We start from the raw sequence: 18602 nt of genomic DNA on the forward strand, positions 1-18602 counted from the left end.
CCCAGCGTGACGCAGTCGCTGCGTGTACGTGGCGAGAAAGCTCAAGTCGGACGCCTTGTTATCGCCGTTTTCGTCACTGTGCGAGTTTTTACGCACGGCAGATTTTTTTTTATGACGTCACAGACCTGGTATGAATTTCAACTGTCAGCAACGTCACAAAAGAAGTCATTTATTTTGTGGAAAAGCTTCCAACACGTGTACAATGTACCTGTGTACCCTTTGAATCCAGCCAAGTTCTGATCACTGGCAGCACAAGAGCCCAATCTGCTCAGTTTGCTGCCACATTTGTATCAGGAGAATGAGTTGACATTTACTTTCAGATTCAGATTTTAAGCATCTAAATGCAAGTCACACGACTGTTGCATGCTTCAGGTTCCAACTGCAGACAAAAAATTCACGTGGTTGAGGTCAGAATTGAACTAGAATAAGTCTGCAGCCATGATAATTGGTCCATCAGGCAGCATTTTGTGTAAATGGCTAACATAAGAATGCTGATACGAATATGTGGACTTTTAGAAATAATAGCTACAATATACCTGAACTTTACTTAAGTGTAGCTATAGGTGCTAACAACGCCATTAGGTCAGCAAGCATTTGGGAATAAATGGAACAATTTTTAGGGTTATTTCATCACGTTTCCTACTAAACTTGCATTTTTGCCATTATGAGGGATAGCCATACATACTGTATCTTGCATAGACTATCCAGATCTTCCTTTATTTTAAAATACAATACTTACACACTATTTATATCAGTTTTAATGTAAAATATTTACATTTATCTCACCATAAATTGCTGGCAATACAGGTATCTTTCATAAGCATGTAGTGGAAATTGTCTGGAATCTGGTAATATCTGTAATATAAAGGCAGGATATTCGATGACTTTAAAATTGTTTTTAAAAAAAAGTATTTTGTGAGACGATAAGCTAACTGGGGCGCTGAGACTTGGTTGTGACGGATGGTGTCATTGGTTTACAACAATTATTCTCCTGCTTTTAAATTATTGCAGTAATGATCTATTGATGATAAAACGTTGCAGCTTTAAACACAATTACCTCCTATCTGGATCTAAGGACCTTGGCGCTAAACAATACAGAGATCTTCAACCTGCTCTCTGTTCAATCCTGCAATGTTTATATGCAATAAATTCTTTCCAGAGATACTACATCGGGCTTATCTTGGATATTCATTACAGGTTTAGGGAGAGAAGCAGAGACACCTGATAAGATGTCCTTAAATAAAAAAGAGTGGTTATATTACATAAATAAACAATGCTGGAGATGCCTGGATTGTAATCTTCCTAAATAAACAGTCTTAGATAGCAAGTGTGACTGTCTGGGAGGCTTTAGAGATTTCATTTGACTGTATTTAGAATAAAATAACAGTGATGGAAACATCAAGTAGGAGCTGTTCGTATGTGAATTTATATATATACTAGTCTACATTATTCAAAATGTTCAATTTAGTTTTCTGACAGTTTTACAGTAAATGTATGTGGGTGAAGCCTTTTTCTTCACATCCATGAAGATCAGTGATCATTAGTTGCATAACATAGTCATTTATTCAGATTTAAACGATGTGTTTGTGCACATTATTATGTTCAAGCTGTGTGTGTGATTCAATTTTTATCTCCACTTCACTTAAACAGCCCTATACAGTATTTACTTAAGAACTGTATCTAAATTGGGTGTACAAGAGTCTTAAAACACTTGCATTTGTTGGAATTTACACTCATATTTCGACTATATAATGTATTTTTGGGACAATATATTCATTTCAACCCATTTCCAAGGATATTTTAATGCTAATAAAGACCAGAACTGCCTGTCTTAGTGTGTTGGTTTGACATTTACTGGTGGATATTTAGCTGTCATTCTTATTAAGAGGGACTTGCAATGTATAATCACTTATTACTGAGGACACTTTTCAGCTCAAGCAGGTTGTCAATCCTGTGGTTTGGTCTGTTCATAAGGAGCAACATATGATAAACGCAGTTACTTTCTGCTGGATTTGCTTGCTCTACATTCATACGCCTCCTTTATCCTCTATCTGGAGCTTTTCTTGGTCTTTTACAGTGTGGATAATGTAATTATGAAATACCACGTTCATCCTGTTTAAAAAGTTTGGCGTAGGTTTAAAAAAAACTGGATTAATTTAATGAGCAGATGTCTGTAGCTGAGAATTAACTAATGTAAATGGCAGGTTGAAATTTAAGCAGCAAAGTTAAGAATTTTTTGTGGAAATTCGACTATTTTAAATACTATAGCAACTCATGATGCTCCTGGAGTGAATTTATTGTTCAGTGACGCAGCTGTTTTTTCAGCATACAGAGTTGTAGTGGAAAAAATAGCTAATTTAATATCAACTGAATAACATACAGTTCAAGAAATGGCGAACTCATGCATTTAACTAAAAGCATTTTGAATGAAGCTCTATCCTAACGAAAAAATTAAGTAATTAAGAGTGTTTGCTGTGGGCTATGACTTGAATTAAAGCAATATTTCAGATGATAAGGGAAATTGGTAGTGAAAATGTGAAAACTGAAACCAAATATTAAATGCAAGAAAACAGAGACATGGTTTGTAGTAATGGGATAGGAGTGAGGTTGAGCTTTGTGTGTTAAATGGCAGTTTTTTTTTTTTGTTTTTTTTTTTTTTTTAAGAGATTATTATGTTTTCTGCTGGTACAGGCAGACAATTCAAGAAGACCAGAATCCAGGAAGTAGCTCTTATCACCAGGAGCAACACAAAGCTTTTAAACCACTTCCTGTTCGATACTGCTGCAATAAACAGGTGCTCACAAGATCAGCACCGTGAGGAGGAAGATGCTCCGGTGCAAAAGGGTGGACCTGCTCCACGTTAGCTACTTCACATTCAAATATTAAGTGATTCCATTAATACCCTCCTCTTCCCCTCCACATACAAGCACTTTGGGCTTCATGGTTAGGAATAAAGGCTTTCAAGAGAAGCCCACAATTATCAGGCTAAATGCAAACCTACACACGAGTTGAGTGGGGATTTTATTTGTAATGAAAACAGGCAGCTGGTTTCTCGGTGCCTGAAGAAAACAGGGGGGGAGGTGAGTCATCTCCTGGAAATAGTCACTTTGCTTATCGAGAGTCCACGAACTGTAGTGTGCCTCATTTGGTTAAGAAAACCCAAAAAGCAAATGAGCGAAAATAACAGGGTGAGCAGCAACAATGTCCCTCCACCGTCTGAGGTAGAACGGCAAAGATAGGGTGTAATGGAAAAGTACAATCATGTGCTACCTTGTCGGGTTGTGTAAATGTATTCCAGGCACTCAAGAAAACTAATTAGCGGCACAATTTATTTGGCAGACAGCTGAAGGTAATGGATTTGACCCTCTTCTGTTAAATAGAGCTGTAACATGATTTGCACTGATCATAGAGGGACAGTGGCATAAAAAGACATGGTGTTAATGCTTGTTTTTTTTTGCAAAACAGGACACATAACATACCAAAGTCCACGAGTTTGACGCCTCCTTGTGTCGTTAATAGGATGTTATTGCCTTTGACATCCCGGTGGATGGTTTTGTTGATGTGCAGGTGTTGGAGGCCCTGTGAAAAAAAAGAGGTTAACAGCGTTTTTCTGACAACCACCTGCCTGCAAAATTACCTCGTTTAAACTCTTTTCATTGAAGTCACTCGGGGAGAGGTGGATCCATTGAGCTCCACAGTGCACCATTGTCTCCCTTCGTGGAGAGTGAAATGACCAGACTTACCATGAGGGCCTCATGCAAGATGTACGCAATAATGGCTTCATCCATTCTGTCTCCTCTCTTCAGCATGCCTTTGGCCAGATCTGTCACCGAGCCGCCATTGCAGAGCTGCAACAGAAGAATCCACAAAGAAAAAGGAGGACAATGAGCGAACACTCGACATGAGTCAGCACATACACCTCGGCTTATACAATGTGTCGAAATCTGGGGCATCTCAGATATGCAGAATTTAAACGTGGAAAAAGAAACAGCAGAGGATGAAACTGTTTTGATCAGAAGATTTCACAGTGAGAAAAGGGATGCTGAGAGTAATTCTGTCAATCTTTAGAGGCTTATCTTTCTGCGGCAGCTTAGTGGGAGGTGAAAATCGTGCCCATGGAGAGAATGTACATTTTGTATGCAGGGTTTAATCTATGCGGCGATGACTAAACATTAAAACATGTGCAAATTATTCTCCAATAAAGCACATAATCTTGTGTTTTTCAGACGACGCCAAGATTTATATTAGAAATTATACACCATTTATAGAACAGAACGTACCAGGTTAAAAATAGACATTAAGGCTTGTCGGAGCAAGAAACGCTTCATTTTTGTGTTTACAGGTCTTGTGTTGTACTGCATCTTGATATGGACTCCACTGTCAATAGCAATCCCGCTTGGAAAATTACAGAAAATTACCCCTTAGGTTGCCTTGGCAACAATAATAACCCTTAATTTGGGTCTTTCTTCGGAAGATGCCAGAGGTATACGAAATATAAAAAGCTCTAAGATGTCAATCACAGTGCTGTGGGCTGGAAGTGAGCAGAAATTGTAGATTTTGCATATGAATGCTGTTTGTAAACACAAACCTTGTAAGTTTGTGTGGTAAAAGATACCATCCACAGAGGCATCGTCCCTCTTTTTCCACTTCTCATGAAGACTTTTTTTCCCATTTCAACACACATCTTCACTCCTAACTGTATGCAAAGAAACATCCAAAACATTCTGTGGTAGACAGGATATTTCCACCATGTCTCTTTATGTAATAAACACTTGTTCTTTTATAATTACACTCATTTCCAACACTTGTAAACTGAAAGCCTAATTAGCCAGTAAACACGCAGGGGTGTGCGGTTACTGAGGATAAAAATCAGTCTCCTGCAGGGGCTATACCAAAGAGATTGTGCAGCATATATTAGAAAACATTACTAATAAAATACTTATGCACTGCAACCATAATACGACAGTAACAATCTTCAATGCAAATTGAAAATGACAGGAATTGTTCGTGAAAGCCCACCATGGGGCTCATGAAGCAATATTTATTTTCCCAGGATGATTAGGGGAAAGGAAGGTTTACCAAAAATATTGCATGCAGACACTCGATAGAAAAATGATGGTGCTGTAATTACCCTAAAAATATCTTCCCCTACAGTCTCAGGGAAAAGGTGCTGACACACAACAGTAGCATCATAAAACAAGTATAATATTTGCAGTTGTGTGCCCAAATCTCCAAACTGGGACTCATTTTGTCATCTCATTATGATTCAACCCACAGGGCGTACAAGTGTTTTTGTGCTAACAGAAATAAGCTATAAACTGCCTCATCCATTTAAAACCCACCAGGAATACTTCCAAACTAAATGTAATTAGTTTAAGGCAAATGACTACAAATTGTTGTCATTATGGACTGATCGATTAATTTGCTTATTGATTTGAAAAATGTATCAATTTGCTTAAAAAAATTAGAGGATTGTAAGGAATCGCTGTCTTGGTTCTCAGGAGTGCAAGGTGACAATTTTATAATCATAATTAGCAGCTTCCTGTGATTATTCAATTCTTTTTTTCCCCTTTGGAAATACAGCAATAACTTATGAGACAACAGAGTAATGGGCACAAACATGAAATCAGTAGGGCTGGTCAGAAGAGCAGTTTCTGGGCTCTGGATATTCATTTCTCTATCTGGTTGTTTTGAGTATCTTTGTAGCAATTATGTGTATTTAAGGGTGTGTTGTGTCTCTGTCATACGTTTGTATCTCTTTGTAGTCAGTCTCAGTCTCTTTGTGGGTATATGAGTGCGTTGTGTCTCTTTGTGCTAGTTTTATGTCTCTTTGTAGTTAATTTTAGTCACTTTGTAGCTATTCTGAGTCTCTTTGTAGTAATTCTGTGTCTCTGTGGATATGTTGTTGTTTTAGGGTGTGTTGTGTCCTTTTTGTGGTAGTTTTCTGTTTCTTTGAAGTCATTCTCAGTCTCTTTGTGGCTGTTTTAAGTCGCTCTGTAATAATTAGATGTCCCTATGGGCGTGTTGTGTCTGTTTGCGATAGTTTTGTGTCTTTATGTTATCAGTTTCAGTGTTTTTTGTGGCTGTTTTAAGTATTTTTATAGTAATTCTGTGTCTTTTAGGGTGTGCTGTGTCTTTTTGTGGTAGTTTTGTGTTTCTTTGTAGTCATTCAGTCTCTTTGTGGCTGTTTGGAGTCTCTGTGTTATAATTCTCTATGACTATGGTTGTGTCTTTTTGTAGTTTTAGTCTCTTAGTGGCTGTTTTGAGTCTCTTTGTAGCAATTCTGTGTTTCAGCTGGTGTGTGGAGTATCCGCGTGGCAATTTTTAATCTTTTTGTAAGCAGTTTTCAGTCTCTTTGAAGCTATTTTGAGTCATTTGCCTTCCCAGACAGAGGTGCTAACAGTGATTTCCAACAGAAACTCCGGCTGAAGGACCCACGTGGGGGGCCTGTGGACCTGTTCAGTAATTCTTCTATACACTAGACGCTGAGAGTGAATCAAGTCTTTGACCTTGAATAAGCGCTGGCATAAGTTTTCAACACCCGGCCTCAGGTCTGTTTTCTATCTGCCTATCAATCTACCTGTCCATCAGGAGCCCAGAGAGCTGTTGCAGGATGGATGGCATGTATCTCAGTAGCCACATGGGGAGCTTAATCACTCCTTCTCACTGCTATCAGACGTGCGGACAAACTGCAGTTAAGCAGAGAATACCGCAGAGGTTTTCACAGACAACACAGGCCTCTGACAATGAGCCACGCCTGACGTCAGTCCACATCACTGCTGCCATATCACCTGTCATCATTAAATTACACAGGGCAGACGGACAAATCCATATTAATGAGGCGTCCTAGATTAAGCTGAGCTAAACGCTGGTGCTCTCACCTCAGCCACAGTGCCCACGTCCACAAAGCGATGCTGGACATGAACATTAATTATTAGAGATGTGGTGAGGACCCAAATCCCTGCAGGAAGGAAGCGATATATGAAACTTCAGACCTGGTTTGTTTTAATTCCTTAACGGATTAAATGGCATTTCCCAACCTTTCGATGAAGTGAGAGCTCGAGCACTGATATTTAAATACAAGATTAAGGTTTCGTTTGGCGGGTATTTTTGCAATCGTGATACAAACTCATCAAACCTCTAATTTCCATTCGATCAGATCACTTGAGTATACAGAAAATGATCAGTATCAGATTTAGACATCATTACGTTATCCATGAAGTGTGATTAAAAACAAAATCGCAAAATGGTCATGCTAAAATATGCAGTTTTAGCAGGAAACGTTGCCTTTAAAGCATCATGAAATAGAAATATAAGGCATGAAGAGGAAAAACAAATTTGACCAGTTGCCCATTATTGAGTACTATCTGTAAAATGAGCTGCAAAAACTAACATTATTTTAGTTGCAGACAATTCAGAAGCCGGTGGATCTTTCACAGCTATGAATTTGCATCTTCGCAGATTTCCTTATAATCTAAAAGGTCTGTTAAGATCCCTGTTTTCCATCCACATCTTGCTCATCATGTCACTTCCCACAGAACTATCAGTTTCAAAGAATAAACTGAATACACTGAATACTGAGCGGGATCGTCTCCATTACAAATGAGGTCAGGTGCTTGTTTAGTCATGTTAATGAAAGTAGTCCATCAAAGACGAGCAAAAGAAGAAGGAAGAGATGAAACAAACAAAAGACGCAGGTGCTGACTTTAGTCATCTTTGATGTATGTTTCCATGTGGCTTTCATTTACAGCTGCATTATGGGAAGTATGGAAGCTGCCATGCCTGGAGAAGCGCTTGTGTTCCTGCATGTGTGACATGTTGGATCGTCTCCAGAGAAAACCACTGCCATTGATGCTGCGGCCTTATCGTTTACACGGGCATAATAGCCGAGGTGTCTACTTTCTGCCGCTGTTTATTGAAAAGTCTGAACAAGGAATACCATTTTAAACCTCATTGGCAATTAATGACTGCAGAGGCTGCGAGGACGAATGAGGACAAAGAGTAATACAGGACACACTGTTGACTTTCTCGGGGTGCACAACAAAAAAGCCATGTGTGTTTTTATTTCACTAATTCGTGAATTCATTAAAGGCTTACATGTTTATCTAATCAAACCAATCTGCACTCATAAGTGGAACCCTTTTCTGTTTTGCTAATTTATTATAGATGAATGAAAGTTTTCCTTAAGTGTCCTTTGAGAATGACAGTATCTTCTCTGGTGCATCTCTACAAGCTTTGCATACAGGCATTGTCAGACATTGGCAGGGCTACTCCTGAACCTTCAGGCCGTTGTGTTCTATCTGATCCTGTCTTTGTGCTTCAGTCACTGTCATGCTCAAAGGTGACAGGCCTGCTCCTGAGAAAACCTCTGGGAAATTCCTCCAAATCAGAGTAACTTAAATTACACAATAAATGAGCAGAATAATATGTTTACATAGAGTAAACCTGTGTAGCAACAAATTGTGACAAATATTTGACAGTATAAGTTACAAAAAAAAACTTTTGGAATGCTGAGATTTCTTTCACCCCACTCAGTACTGACATTATCAAATCCCAGCTGTCATTAGAAAACACAAAGTAAATGAATCAGAGTTCAGTTTGTCTCATCGTGCAGCGTATCTCTATAACTTCAATGCAAATTTTTTAAAGGCACATCAGTTCCAAACACCTTGGCAATATCCTGATACAGAAGAAATAAATTGGCTCAAGTCTTTGCCATGATAGTCTGAGACTTTTTGAATGAACATTTATTGTAAGGATGTCGAAGATGTGATGACATACTGACAAAGACCTGTTCAGTGAAGTCATAATTAGGAAAACAATGTCTTACATCTGCAGTTTTTTAGTCAGCTTCTCCATTTAACGGTGAATTATTGCTATTATAATCAACACTACTAACAACAAAGGAGTAATTAAAAAAATACAATTTATGTTCTTTAAATAATCAGTTTAATTCAGAATTTAAAATACAATATGATCACAGAGTGATGCATATTCAGTTTAGCATTACAGCAGTTTTAACTTTGGCATAATGGAATATCTTTGAAAGAGCAGCTTTTAAAAGGTTGTACTACATATTGGCCTTCATTTAAAAGGTTCTTTTAGTGAACACAAGGTCTCACAAATGGAACACACATCTAAATCAGTTTCTTATTTTCAATTAGGGAATAAAAGTCGCTCCATCACCACTATCTTTGAAGTATTTTTAGGCGCTCTGGTAGCAACATCGTACATGAAAGCTTGCTCATCTCTGCCCACATCTGCCATCATAAAGGAGCGCACTACAGAGGCAAAGCCAAAAGCTCGCAGACCCCAATGAGGGGCTCACAAAGTAGAGGATGCAATTTGTATGAATTCTGCTCATAATGAGTGGTCTGCTGTCAGTGCAGGGCAGAGAAAGGCTCCTCTCAGCAGAGCTAAAGGATGGAAAATTACAGTTTAGAAAGGAGGGACAGTAACCATGGTGAATGACCACCTCACTCCCTGCTTTCCTGTCTTTTCACTGCTAAAACTCCATGTGCATCTACTTCAGAGCACACGCACACACACACACACACACACTCAGACACACATACACACAGCTCCAACACTGCCACACACTAAACTGTCAGGCAGTGATTTCAGCCTCAGGATTAGCCACCAGATTTGGAGTCCTGGCTGCAGATTTTTGCAAGGGAAATTTTGAAAGAGGATATGCAACCACAGTGAGTAAACATGGAGTAAACCCCCCAAAAAAAAAAGTGTTTCTACTCTCAAATTTGAGCCCTGGCAGTTTCAATCATCTCACATGATGTGAAACTACTATGTTTAATGGAGTGCAAAATGACAACCGTCTTTTCAGATGAGCGTCTTTGTGTTCCTGTAGTGTGCAGACTGATTATTCAGCATCTTGATATCTGAGTGAAGTAACTGCAGAGTCCTCTGCAAAGGTCAGGAGGAAGGACAGTGATGAAAAGGGAAAGAAACACAAGATGGAGAAGTGAAAACTATCTACTGGGTTAGCATAACACTGCTGCTGTTGATGCAAAGTCCACTGAGCTTGGATTACAGAAATATGGACTCTGTTCCAGCACTGTGGAACACAGTTGGCAGAGATGGCTGCTGCTTTCAAAATGTGGTCGAGGTGAAGTAAAATGCATGCATAATTGACTGAAAGTAATTCAATGGTAAATTGAAAAACAACTTTTCATGTTACATATTTTTGTTGTGTACATTTGACTTGGTTGTGTATCTGTTTTGGCTCTGGCTGGATAGGGTTGAGGGTTTTCAAAAGGGCGGTGGTTTGCAGATGTGCTAAGCAAATTAGGTTTGGTTTCGAGTTAGGTACCATTTTTTGTTGGCAAAACAAAGGTGCTAAATCAAAGATCCATCTATATATATTACGTTCATGCAAAGCTATGCTTCAATATAAATTCCAATGTCAACTTGCTAACATGCTCGTAATAATAATTTTGAGCAGGTATTTAAGATCCTCTCAATTTAGCCTGTTAGCATGTACATTTGCTAATTACTGTTAAACCCAACTGAAACTAATGGAAATGTCATCATTTTTGATGAAGTATTCAACAATGTGGTATGATAATGGAGCTAGATGACATTTTTAGACTCTGTTCAAGTGACTGCAACTCATCCCTAAAGGGAAATATGCACGTGTAGACCAAAGTCTGTTGCATCTGTCCAACTATTAAACTGGCCTAAATCATGAAAATCATGGCAACACCAAAGGAAAACTTTGAAAATTTCCAAATCAGCCACAACTGTCCTCTGGGATTCGCAGATGTATGTTCAAAATGGGACTGTTTTTTTGTATTTTACATCCGAGCTTCTGAGGAAGCTGGATCAAAGCTCAGGATCAGTAACACTATGGTGCCTTTGGAGCAGTTAGGGTTAAGGGTCTTACTCAAGGGCACTGCCAAGCCACCACTGTTGGGGCTTGAACCTCTAACATTCTGATTAGTGGCCCAAAACCTAAATCACTGAGCCTCCTCTACTACTACCAAGATAATTTATGTAAGAACTGATTAGATATTACAGTAATAGATCAACAAGCCAACCCATATTGCCATTTTACAGTCATGCTGCTAACATGATTAAAAATGTTAGATTAAAGTCCAGAAAAACGCTACATCAAAGATCTTTTGTACCGCTGCTGTGACACCTTTCCTGCATTAGTTCTTATCAAATCTCCTCACGTTTGCTAACCATGTTCACTGGATATCTTCAGGTTCCTTCAGCTCTGTATCAAAGCAGGAACAAAAATTACATAGAACGTCAAACGGCAAAGAAAACCGATATCTAACACTGTACTGGACCCCGCAAACACTTTTTCTCCTCTGAGGTTGACCTCCATTACATGTTTGTCTGGAGCTTGACATTTCAAAAGGGCTAGAGCAGGCAATGAAATATGAAAGATGGAGCACTGGGGGAGATGGAGGGAAAAGCTTTTTTAAATATACAGAAAGCAGCAGCTGCACTAAGGTCCCCTTGAACTTTTGTGAAAAATATCACAAGTTCACCGCTGCATCTTCCCATTCCTGTACTTCGGCAGGTGCAAGAAAGCAAAGTCAAATATGATAAAAAACAAAACAATTTCAGTGTATTGTACAAACAACGGAAATCAGGTACAACAGGAGACATTTCAACCTGTACTCCAACCTTCTCGGTGTATAAACTAACGCACTGCGACAGCCCCTGTGAACAGAAATCCCTGCTCTGCTGCTCTCAGCAGGGCGCCCACGGCACGCAAGCTAACCCCTGCCCCCATGATGCTAACTGGCCTGCAACCAAATCCCCCAGGTGACCTATAAGTAAACACCAAGACTGCCTGTGGTGGCTAAAACTGTTACATAATCCCTGGCCCGATTTGGTCACCAATGCATATACCTGACGAGACATGCTGCGAGAAGAACAATCAGACCTTTAATCTGCACCTACATGCTCTTTGTCTGCACAATACCACGCATAGTCACGCTACACAGGTAAATATTTGACATCTCAGTCAAATGGCACAAACACAGCAGGTTTTGTGTTCCTACCTCCAACACGAGCCACAGCTGATCTCCACATTTCACATCCTTCTTGTAGTACATCCCATAAAACTTGACAACATTGGGGTGGTCAGAAAGAGCCTTGAGGATGTTGTATTCTGCTTCTATCTCCTCATCGATATCCTGAAAAACAGGCAAACAGGTCAGTTAAAATTACAAAACAGATGCATTTTGTCACCTACAAAATTATGTTTGGCTAATTTTTATCAATCATGCTTCCATTTTGTGACCCTTAACTGCAAATGACATAAATAAACAAGACAGATAAATTATTACAAACTATCTAGATTAAAGGAATACACTTATTTGCTTTTTATTGGTCAAAGTTGGATAAGATTAATACTATGCTAATGACTTCCCACTTAGAGATGATTAACTTAGCTGTGTGTGAAGACTGAAAACAAAGGAAAACAGCTAGCCTAGCTCGGTTAAAATGCAATAATAAATAAATAAAACTAAATAAAAATAACAGAATATATTTGTTTGTAAGATTGCTACAAAAATTTGTTGGACAAATTTAGCTATTATATCAAGTAAAGCTAACCATGCCCTGTGTCCTGATTCATACATAACAGCCAGTTGGGCCAAATGATTAATTGAAAAATGATCAAAATCATGATATTGTCCAGTGCAATATCCATATAAATGAAGCATTCATGAGCTACAAAGAAAAACAAGATGAATACTTATGCAATCACATATTATACATTTGATATTTTTAGAGAATTGACATGACACTGCAGATATCTGTTCTCACTATGACATGAAAGAGTGTTTTTTTGGACACTTGTCACAACAGCCAAATTAAATAGACCACGATTTAATGTTAAAAAGCAATGAAATGGGAAAACTTTTAAAGTGGGGTGAATATTTTATGTAAGGGCACTGTAACACGGAACTATTGTATATATAATCAAAACCTTTAAAACTTACATTATGGCCAAGACTACTATTCAAATTGTAGGAGCTGCAGATTTAGAATAGTCAAATGTGTCACAACATCCATTATTATCATTATAAATGAAGCACTTTGGTGCTACAAAGACGCATTCAGACAATAAATCCCATTATTTAGATGTAAGGGAACAAGCTTGCTTGGTACAGACTGCAGCAGAAATTCCATCACCATTTGTATATTTTTTTTATGTGGACAAGAAATGCAAAAATTACTATTCCCAACTTTAACGCTTTACAACAGACACAAAAGAGTATAAGACACACATTTGCAGAATCAGAATGTACAGTGCTTTGCTTAAGAGGTTCCCACATTTTTTTGTTTAGCACAAACAAATGTATTAGCCCTTATCACAGGTTTATTATGTCTGAATCATAAGTGGCTCAGGCAAAGCCATTTCCTCTTGCCAAACTGTCGGAGGAGAGGCCAGAAAAGCACAAACTACCCAGTATTTCACAAAATAAGAATTATTCGAGAAAAGCCAGAAAAAAACGTGGGCAAAAAAAAAAAAAAATTGGGGTTTTGACGTCTCCTCTGACCCCTTAGATTTATCTCATGACCTTTTAGTTGGATCCCAAACCACAGTCTGCAATTCAGCCGAAGCAAAAATAGCTGATAACTCATTTTATTTAATCAACAATGGTACTGACACAAGAAAAAAAAAAGACAATTACTCCACTGTAAGGCCTCAAAATGTCCTAACCTTACATACAGAAGGCACTTTTCAGTAAAGTTATAATGTAATGTAATGGGTCTATACATGAAACAATCAAAGCAGTGATTAATATTATGGTAATGACAGTCCTCACAGACTAGTGGTCTGCAGATAATCATTTCTCAATAATGAGAAACAGTAACAAATTCACTAAAGACTAATGAGACTTGAAGATGGAAGTCTGTATTTAGCAGATGAAAATGGCTGCTCATTAGAGCTTCTAAATAAACTGTATAGTTTAATGTACCTTCAAAACACACAACAGTGGAGGATCTGTCTATGAAGGACGAGGTACTGTCAAGTTTTAGAACTTGTCCAAGCTGAAACTGAAACAGCTTAGCAGTACAACGTATGTTGATATCTGACAAACTGTGACCTTTGCTGATGTTTAATTGAATTGAAATCTAACAGGGGGTATAATAACTTATCTGAGCTAATTAGGTGTGACATTACTGCTCTGAAATGTAGTACATCTTGCTAAGTAATATTCTGTAGTTGGTCAATCTTGTCACCATGAAAAATCTGTGTTTTATAATTCAGATTAGTCCCAGGCTATCATGTAGCAACATCATGTTTTTCTACTACACACCTTGTCTAAAGCAAGTGTCGTTGCTTTAGGCCAATTATTTTTGTACTTCAGACACTTCTGCTTTGGTGCCAAATGTGCCACACAAGCAGAGAAGTCCAAAATGATGAGAGTGAACTGAACTGAGGCAATTTGCTGAGATAATTTGCTGATGGTCGTAGATGGAGGAATAGTTAGAAAAACCTCCCTTTAATAATCATCCTGTGAAGTGAATAGAGCAGAGCAGAATGGTGTGTATCCTGCCGAGAGCTGAGCTAATGTCTCAGACAGCGTGCTCACAATTTAGCAGACATCTGAGAAATACACTTTTCCACAAGTTTTTTACACCGGTTCCATCAATTAAATCTTTTATTGTAAAGGGGCTGCATCCTTTCTGGAAGGCCAAGATAGTAGAGATGTTCTCAGTTCATTTTCATTTACTACTAGGTGGAGTAAATGTGGACTGTTGCATTAAAAGAAAAGCCTAAAATGTAAACTATTGTAATGAAACATACAATAGAAGGCATACACTAAGCTTAACCGTAGAACACATAAAACACAGGCACTGCAAATGTCAAATAAATATCACTATAGAAGGGTCTTTTATGAAATTATAGTGTCATTGATCAGATCAAAACCCAACATTTGTAAGTCAAAAATGCCTGAAAATACACATTTTGTCGGGACAAAATTAAATCAAGCTTAAGGTATGATGCAATTAAACTGTGAGGAAACTTGGTGGAAATATACTGACTAAACAACTGGACGAACCGAAGACTGTGAGGTTAACAATGAGCAAAAGAAAGGAAAAAAAATCAGTGACCGCATGTCAGCTCTGTTTGTGTCTAGTCTTATACATGTTTAGTCCTTATTGATATTATAAATGTGACAGATTCAGGGCCATACGTTCAGTAACATTCCCTCCTTGTGCCAGAACAAACAGTATGAACACACCAGAGGCTTATAGCTGCTTTAACCGACTACATGTATATGGCAAAGCGAGGTCATGATCCTGCACAGGACCAAACATGTGACTTTACACCACATTAAGAAAAAGGGTCATTTAACAAAGATGAGGGCTAAAATGAACAGCTGTCTAGCATATATAGTACAATAAAATGATAACACATTCCTAAATTTGTCCATGGCTCATTTCTGGCCTCAGGATTGAAGTGTTTTAGCTAAAACACACGACTTACATGGATGGGGTCCAGTATCTTCACAGCTGCTTTGCTTCCATCGATCTTGTTGAGCACCTTGTAGACTTTCCCGTAGGTTCCTTTCCCAATTGTCTCGATGATTTCCCAGGTGTCAGTAGGATCTGGAAAGTTGTCAAAGACAATCGACTTCCCTGATTGTGGAAACATCTTCAGGAGAGATCTCCTGCAGGACGGAGGGGGAACACACACGGGTGTCAGATGGGAGAGAACATCGTACATATGACCTACATTATGCATGCATTAGTGTGCCTGTGGTGTTATTAATCCACGTGATAACTTAGTAAACATATTAGTGAAGAGCTCAGCTGAAGAAGACTTAAATTCAAGTGTGCAGGAAGATGGTATGTATAGGCCAACACACTTGAAACAGTAATTGTTTTTCATTTAAAACACACATATTACATTTCTTTAGATTCTAAATTAAGTACTCAAAGTATAACCCGATAATTGGCTTGTCTTGTTCTGAGTGCTCCATGCTGGTTTGTTTGGGAATTAAAGTGGAGAACAAGTGTTAAACTGGAGGATAATCCACGGTATCTAGATTGATTTGGGTTGATTTTTAAGGTTGAGGCCTTTTAAACTCTCTTCCATTGAGCTGTAAAACTCTTCAACACACAGAACTACAATCAGCAAATATCTTTTAATCTTCATTGACACTGTGCCACCACTGACAAATGTAGAATTGAGAGTTTTACAGCCTCTTAGCTTGACTTCCAAAGAGGTGTTTCCTTCTTTCAGAGCAAATCAAAGCAGACTGATACCTGATCACCAATGTCATATTTACCAGACTACATAAACACAAGTTATGTAAACCAATAAACTATAGTACAGAATGTTATCTTTGCATGAAAATGTGCAGAGGAAAGTTCTGAGCAAACCAAATATTCACAGAAAACAAGATATTGCTAAAACCCACACTTACATACAGCCTTCAGGGGTGTCTGATCTGTCCTCACAGTCAAATAACCAAGACAACATGCATGGAAATTAAAGCCTAAATAAAAGCAAAACAAGTTGAACCAGACTTACATTGTTCTCTAAATGAAACACGGGACATTTTGGAAAAACAGTTAATCCATTTCTGTGCAAAAGGTTAGCATGTGAAGGCTGTGGCAGGCTAGCCCGGCCTGGCTGTGAGTGTAAACCACAGAGGAGGAGCTAACAGGAGCTAATCTCACTAGCAATTCCCCTGCTCCAGAGCTGCCACTGGAACCCATCTCTAAGTGGTAGGAGATACGGCGGGATTAGCAGGAATTAGCCACTGTTGCAGCATGAGCCTTTCCCCATATAGATGCCCATTCATACACAAAAGGAAAGCTGGTTAGAGGTCCTAAGCACATGTTGGTGCAAAACCTCTTTTTATTGTCACTTTATTTATGTTTAGAGAAGCTTGTGCAGGATGCTATCTTAGATTTACTTCCGGCAGTGATTTAATCTAAAGTACTTGTAAATGTGATGATTTAAATCACTTTTGACTGTTAGTGTGAGCCGATTGCTCCGCACAGGAAGGTAAAACAGGTGGACACGGACGCTATTGTGCAGCGATAATATCAGTCATTGCCTACGCACAGCAATTAGACTCCTATGTATGTATCCTTGTGGAGGTAATTGCACTTGTGTCTGCCTAATGTACAGTGTCCAAGCTATCTGCAGACACCCTCAATAATACATCACTGCCTCTATATGTGTCAACATGCTGTGACACATGAGACAGGAGGGCGAAACCTAAGGACTCACACTGGACACCTCCAACAGGAGCACAGGCTGCAAGGAAATAACCCCTTAGAGGAGACCGGGTGTGTGTCTGTGTCTGTATGCATGGGGTTATCTAACCTTGTGTACCCTGTGGCGCTGGCTGGCTGTCACTTTTCATTAGCTGTTTAGGGACGTGGCTTTAACCACAGTCTGTGTACGAGCACACAAATAATGAAGTGCACGTGTACAAACGAGCATGCGTTTACTGGATGAACAGATGCATCACTGTGGATCTGAAGGAAATAATAGGTTTTGCAGAAATAATGAAAATTCCACTGTTTGCATTGAAACCAAAGACAAACTAGGAAAAGAGCAGTCCTTAGTGGATATTCCCTCTTTGATCTGAGTGATGTCTCTGCAAAGGTTTGGCCACTTGAAGCTAATCTGTAATGCTGACGAGTGGGTTAAAGTTGCAGCTTAACCTTGGCACGAGAAAACTGCTGCTTTATGAGCCAAGACAGTCTGCCAGCGTTAGGCTCGTCAAAGTCAAAAAACACAATACTCTCACTTAGACAACAGGAGTTTTGTAAAGTAATACTGTGACGGGAATGGTTGTGAATAGAAAGATGCAGCTAAAGATTCTCAAGTTACACGCAGCAGAATAATCCCCTTGCAAAGAGTTTAGAACTTGGCATTTTCTCACATACAAACAAATGATCTATTAATAACATTTCAAGAAGGCAATTTGTTGAAAAGTAGTAACACTATGACATAAAAAATCCCTGCTTTTAGTACATGATTCAGCTAAGATAGAAGACAATAAATCTTCAGAAGCAAATCTGGTACTAAGTCCATTATCAGCAGCTAATAGCAACAAAACTTGAACACATTTAGCATAACTGAACATAATGTAGGCTTTCAAATATTTACAGATTTAAATTATACTTAATTACAGAAACAGAACTATTTCAATATTCATAACTACTGACCTTTGATGACTGGTGGTGAAAGGGAACAAAGCGAACAAAGACACACAGATGGTAAGGATAAAGCATAGATTAACACACATGCACATGCACACACACACTGCCATACACACAGCTACTATGTGCTGAGCCACTCCCAAAGTTTGCAAATAAGAAATCCAAATGAGGCAGCATGACATGCATCAAGCTGAGGAAGCCAGTAAAAGATGCACCCATTCTTAGCATTAGCATTTCGCACAAGAAGCATATTTACTGACACAAAAAGCCACAAGTCAGCATCATACTTACTCTTTTTAAAGTGCGTTAACATGCTTGTGGATGGCAGCATTAGCAAGCAAGAGCAGGGTGTTGTTCCTGTGTGCCCCAGCCACCTCTGCTATGTATTATACATCAAGAATAAGGAACACTTGCAGAGCATA

General features: G+C 38.7%; 1 protein-coding gene across 4 annotated transcripts in view; it reads right to left on the reverse strand.

The window, feature by feature from the left end:
* Nucleotides 1–16680, reverse strand: part of myo3a (myosin IIIA) — a 58309-nt gene extending 41629 nt beyond the window's left edge. For 2 of the 4 annotated variants that reach the window (XM_055006973.1, XM_055006972.1), the window contains exons 1-5: nucleotides 16425–16569; nucleotides 15482–15665; nucleotides 12036–12170; nucleotides 3744–3848; nucleotides 3480–3579 (exon numbers count right to left, since the gene is read on the reverse strand). In XM_055006973.1, the coding sequence (XP_054862948.1) occupies nucleotides 3480–3579; nucleotides 3744–3848; nucleotides 12036–12170; nucleotides 15482–15665; nucleotides 16425–16480 (580 nt within the window). In that variant the 5' untranslated portion in view covers nucleotides 16481–16569. Of the gene's footprint in view, nucleotides 1–3479; nucleotides 3580–3743; nucleotides 3849–12035; nucleotides 12171–15481; nucleotides 15666–16424 lie in introns of all 4 variants that reach the window. The other 2 variants (XM_055006971.1, XM_055006970.1) reach the window with 2 other exon arrangements.
* Nucleotides 16681–18602: the final 1922 nt, after the last annotated feature.

This window comes from Amphiprion ocellaris, chromosome 22 (assembly GCF_022539595.1).
Source record: "Amphiprion ocellaris isolate individual 3 ecotype Okinawa chromosome 22, ASM2253959v1, whole genome shotgun sequence".
NCBI lineage: Eukaryota > Metazoa > Chordata > Actinopteri > Pomacentridae > Amphiprion > Amphiprion ocellaris.